This window comes from Colobus angolensis, unplaced genomic scaffold (genome assembly GCF_000951035.1).
Source record: "Colobus angolensis palliatus isolate OR3802 unplaced genomic scaffold, Cang.pa_1.0 Scaffold97, whole genome shotgun sequence".
Taxonomy (NCBI): Eukaryota; Metazoa; Chordata; class Mammalia; order Primates; family Cercopithecidae; genus Colobus; species Colobus angolensis.
The window spans coordinates 8,217,564-8,223,563 of record NW_012123709.1 but is presented as its reverse complement, the minus strand read 5'-3'; the positions used below and the strand labels follow the sequence as shown (position 1 = coordinate 8,223,563).

Sequence of the window (6,000 nt, the reverse complement as noted above, 5' to 3'; positions counted from 1 at the left end):
AGAGGTGGCGGTGGAGGAGGCGGCGGCGGTGGTGGCGGTGGCCCAGCACTCACAGGTGGCACTGGAGGTGCCGGAGACAAAGATCCAAGTCCCAGGGGGAGGGGTGGCGGGGGAGGGATGGATGTTGGCAAGGGCGGTGCGGGAGGCGGAGGCAATGCCTTCTGCTGATTTGATGCCATGCCTTCCATTGGCTGGAGTGCTGCATGGATGTCTTTGTGGTCATTTGGGGGGGAGAGCTGGCTTAAAGAGGAGATATTCAGCTTTTTGGGTACTAATTGATTACTTCTGGTTGTCTTGCTTTCGCCTTCGCAGGGCTTGAGGAAGGTCTCTCTGTCTGTCTGGATGCACACATTTCTGAAGGTCTTTGGAGGGCAGTCATCATTGGTGGAAATGCACACATCTCTCCTCTCTTCACAACCCCCTCGCCATCTGTGTTCTAGCTCGTGTTTCAGATTTTCGATGGTTTCTTCTAGTCTCGCTGTTATCACTGCATGCTCGCCCCGGATATGAAATGCCCGAAGTTCAAACTGGGCCTGTAGGAAAATTCAGTGGGAAAGAAAGTAATGACTTTATTAAGAACAAATGTAAGAATTTAGAAACTCAATAATACCATCATGGTGCCACTGTAGCATGGCCCTATTGCAGGGAAATACAGAGACATTCTTTCAAGAATCCATAAAGGTGTACATTTCACTCTGAATTTTCCAGGGACCTAAACAGGCAGGAGTCAAAGCACAAGTTCATCTAGCCTGAGCTCACGGGAGATAATTTTCATGGATTAAGGTTTAAAGTACATCTGTTACTTAAGAACTCTTACCCAGTTTTCATATCAAACACATGACTTTTAATAAAGCTTTGGACATGCTTGAATCTCTGTTTTATAACTTTGGCGTTTGGTTTCATAAAAGAGAACTGTCAAGAAAAAAATAGGTTTAGAGCTCCTCTGGCTTAGAGCTGCTGTTCTCCCAGTCGCCTTAGAAGGTCTCTTTCACTGAGTTTCCAAGACAATACAGCAGACACAAAAAGCAAGAGAAGACGCCATGATAACTTACTTTTTTAAAGTTTCCCTATAAAAGCGGCCCAAGATTAGTATTTCTGTCTGTTTCATAATATAGCAATAAGTAAGCAATATAAAACGTAATATATTACAGTATGCCATTTTATTCTACTTACACAGCACTTTAAACTATGTAAGACAGTAGCCTTTTTAATGCTTATTGCCTCACTTATTTTAACGCACTGAGTCTGTAACTGTACACTTATTAGCACAGAGCTAGAGTACTCGTAGTCATTAACTAGCCCGTTCCTGAGCATTCAAAGCTATTCATCCCATGACAGTTAACTGGAAAGCAATCAAATTTAGAATTTGATTAGAGTTTTCAAAATCCAGTTTAACAGTAATTAAATATTTTTGGTCAACTTAATTTCTGCCTCCCCCATGAGATTATAAACTCCACAAGATGAAAATGGTGACAGTATCGTCTTTATACATGTATCCCAGCAGGTAGCACAGTGAGTACATAGCTTAGAAGAGATGGATGGATAAAAATCACGGGGATAGTTATATTCACTGTCACTGTCCCAAGAGCCTCCCTTATCAAGATTCTCTCCACTTCTCAGCACAAATATCTAGAACACCTAAGCACATACAAGTACAGCTCCTTTTTGCATTGAAAAAGTAAAGAAATATTTTGGACAGCCTTGGAAGAAAAGGTATAAACATGGGAAGCTCGTCTACCTTCATTGAGATAACTTTTATACTATGTTTGCATAGTTCAGCAGATTGAATTATGAAGAGATCTACCATTTATCTGGTGTTAAAAAAAAAAAAAAGCTAACTTTTACCTATTTTTTACTAGGTTCAACTTTTCCTTAATATTCATTCTCAAGAAAAAACTCCTAAAGAGCTATCGTCAGGAGAACTGAAAGACAAAGTTTTTTGAAGGCTAATCTTCTCATACGTGGACATGGTAGCTCTGAGCCAACTCTGAGGGAAGTGGCTCAGGACATTGTCTATTTCTTGTGCAGTGCAGAGCGCTGAGTGCCTGAATTTGGAGTCACACCACCTGGTTCACGTCCTGGCTTAGGCACTTGCAAGTTCTATGACCTTAGACAGGGAACACTGTGTCCCTAAGCCTGAGTTTCTTCAAGTGTAAAGTAGGAATAATAGCGAGCCATCTCTAAGACTTTTACAAAAGTAAAATGAGATACTTCATATAAAATAGTAGGCGTTATGCCTGGAACATAGAAATATTTGGATAAATCTTACTGTTAGTTTCTGTTGCGAATGCTAATAGCAGAGCAAGAGACTAACAAATTCCTAATTACTTTTTAAAATTTTCAAACAATGCTACCTTTGTAGAGGGACAGGCACAAAAGTAGGAAAAGCTCAAGCAATCAGAATAAGCAATGTACTGCAAATATGGAAGTTTACCTAGCCTTCTGTGAGTTCTACTACCAATTCCCTAAAAGTAATTTCGAGCTTCACTCAACTGTGAGATCAAGATAATCTTTGTTTCCACACTGTATCATTTCCATCTTCATTTCTCTCTTTTTTTCCTGTCCACTTCCACCCACATCTTAGCCCTGATTACCACCCTGAATTACTCACCCACATTTTAATTTCATTCTAATGACTAGTTCGGTTCTGTCACAACAAACTAACTCTCAGCTGTTACTCTCAACTAAACCTTCTTTCAAGATTAAGAATCAAATATTCAAGAAGCAATTAATTTTACTCAATCCTCAACTTCTTAATGATATGAAAGAATTGCAAAGACATATTGCATGGTGAAACTTTCCCTAATAAGGGAAATATTTTTTGGTGAAATTACTGAGTTTCTGCCTCCCCTATCAGATTATAAACTCCACAAGATGAAATCTTGTATCTACAGCAAAAGCTCTGGCCCCCACCTCCTCCTCTTCCTACCACTCTATCAACGATCTTCTAAATCTGTTGAAGCTGACATGTAAAGCTATATATCATTTTCACAGCTTGGAGGTGATGCATTTCTTTAGTGTAGTGGGCAGAATACAAATTGGGCAGTAAAGTTCACCTCTCTGTACCTCAGTTTTTTTGTAAGCAAAATGGGGATAATAAAATGTACTTGACAGAGCAGATATGCCAGGGAGGCAAATTAATATATGTAAAACAAAATACAGAAGAGTGTTTGGAGAGTGTTTACTATTTCAGTTTGCTGTCATTATTATTGTCTCTCTAACGCCTGACAGATCAGAGCCCAGTGGCTCCATTAGCTTGCTCTTGGTTCTGGGTATGCTTCCCAGCCCCATGCCCTCTACTGTCTACATGCTCTATGCTTCTAAAGCAAAAACAGACATACCAAAATCCTTCTTAAATGCCTTTAGCTATTGCACTTTCTAACCCTACCTCTTTTCCTTTGCAGCAGAGTTTTGAAAAAAAAAAAAAAAAAAAAAACCACTCAACCCATGCTTTATTTTTCTCATTTATTCACTTTTCACCCAGTTACTAGGCTTCCATCCCCACTATCCTACTGAAACTCCATGATTTGACTGTTGCATTCAATCAGCACTTTTCAGTGATTTTTGACCTCTCTGCCACATTGGTTAGAGTTGACTGTTCCAGAAGCACTGAAATTCTGCTTCCCTCAACTCGATTCCACCTCTCTCCTTTTGTTCACCTCCTACTTCTCTGCTGCCCCTAGTCAATCTGTAGACTCATTCATCCCTTAAGTGTGGTTCTCTTAGCATATTGCTTGCATTTTTTTCCTTCTCACACTATACAATCTTTTTTTTTTTTATTATACTTTAAGTTCTAGGGTACATGTGCATAACGTGCAGGTTTGTTACATATGTATACTTGTGCCATGTTGGTGTGCTGCACCCATCAACTCATCAGCACCCATCAATTCATCATTTATATCAGGTATAACTCCCCAATGCAATCCCTCCCCCCTCCCCCCTCCCCATGATAGGCCCCAGTGTGATCTTTCTAGATGATCTCATATACTCACATGATTAATGACACTAGGTACCTTGAGATCATATTTTCAACTATCCTCTGGATTAATCTACTTAAATATCTAACCAGCTGCCTCAGATCCAACAGGTTGGAAAGTGAACTCATTGTTGCCAAATCCCAATGTTCCTCCTCTGAAATTCCTCCTCACCATTAATGGCCTCATCACCTCCAGTCAGCACATCCAGAAACCTGATGTCATGCTGAATTTCTTGCTCTCTCTCATCCTCAACATGCTATTGATCAAGCGTTACTGATTTCTCGTCACCCCCACCACCTCAATCTTTCACTGGACAAAGGCAATGAGCATTTTCTTGACTCAAATGTAGCCACTTTAGTTCCAAGAAGATTTTGAAAAAAATAATAATAAATGCAGATCCCTAGTCCTTAAAATCTCTCCAATAATTAGCTATTACTTACAGACTACCACTAACTCTTTAGCACAGACACATCAACAGCTCTTCTGATCTGTTTTCTGACCAGCTTCTCCACTATTAGCTTTTGTCTCTTCCCCGGATATGCCCCGGATTCCAGTCTTCTGAACAGGTCCATGCTCTTTCATGCAGTCTTTGTGAATACTGTCGTCTTCCAATACCCTTCCTCTGTTGCAAACACCCAAGGTAGTAGGGGGCAGATTACCAGGCACAGACTCCGTGAATGGGTTCCTCACATACTGTATTCACTGATACGGAGAATGACCAAGTAAGAAGGAAAACAATGAATTTCCACGTACTGCACACCAAGACGCTGAGATGATAGTACGATAGTAAGAAATCTTTCTGGATCACTAAAATTTAATTGCCTCTCTCTGCCCCTCACCCCCCAAAAACACACTTGCCTTTGACTTTTCTTGTTTCATAACCTCTTTTGATCATTCCAATTTTGTCTTGGTTGTGTTCATGACCTCAGTGTGGCAGAGCAACTCAAAGTGATTAAAGGAATAAGCACCTCATTCATTCTCTGTCCATATCGTACCAATTATTTCAAAATGTGTCTGGCTCTATTATAAACAAAGCATCTCAAGTTCATGCATACCATGAACTGAAGCTTTAGGAAAGTTAATCTTTAAACACTATTTTTATTTCCTGTTAGCTACCACTTCTACTTTGTACATGGATACTATGTGCTGTTCCCCCTCCTTTATCCAGATACATAGCTAGAAAAACTGGTAATGATTTGGTGATTCTAATACAGACCAGAACTTGGTTAATAATCATGTACTCCCAATCTTTGCCCAGGATCCTGAGAATCTTTAGGAAATGTCAAGATCAGTCCCTTACAAAGGAAGCTACAGATAATGCCAGGTCAAGGAAACAAAATGCCTTTATATCCTGTTAACTTTACTTACACATTGAACATGTGCTTGTAAGCAGTATCCAATTATAAACCCTCCATTTATTTTTAGATCAATGTTCTTGAAGACATATAAAGAAAATCTCAAGATTTCCCCTTTCTCTCACTCTCCCTGCTAAAAATCTTCTGATTTGGCCCCAATACATAATTTGAAAAGAGATAGGTGCTGAGGTTTGATATCTTTCCAGTTTTTAAGTTTCACCTACCTTCCTTTACTCTTAATTTGTTTGCTTCAATTGCTTTCATTTTTAATCACATCCTCTTCTCACCTGCAAATAGTCTGTTATAATAATGTATGTCCATCTCTTAGTAAGAAAGATTCAAACTTACTAGCTCTGAGAGGACAATGCCAATTAAACCATCCTGTTTTGATCACCCTTTCTTCCTAGGGGCACAATTTTTATCCTTCTAACAAATTGTTTCTCAAGCCCTGCTCCCATTAGAATCACCTGGAGAGTTTTGTGGACGACACTGGTGCTCAGGCCCATCCCCAGAAACCCTCATTTAATTTAGTCTGAGATGATGCCTTTGCACAGGTGTCTTTAAAGCGCCGCAAAAGATTCCAATGGGAGCCAGAGGTGAAATAAACAACTGTTCTTAATCTGAATTCCGCTCTAGCACAGCTGAGATAGTGTAACGACACACTATCA

General features: G+C 39.8%; 1 protein-coding gene across 1 annotated transcript in view; it reads right to left on the bottom strand.

Moving 5' to 3' along the window:
• FMN1 (formin 1) overlaps positions 1 to 6,000 on the bottom strand; it is a 385,253-nt gene that overhangs the window by 195,106 nt on the left and 184,147 nt on the right. Inside the window, exon 5 of the mRNA XM_011932729.1 lies at positions 3 to 533. Within this exon, the coding sequence (XP_011788119.1) occupies positions 3 to 533 (531 nt within the window). The remainder of the gene's footprint in view (positions 1 to 2; positions 534 to 6,000) is intronic.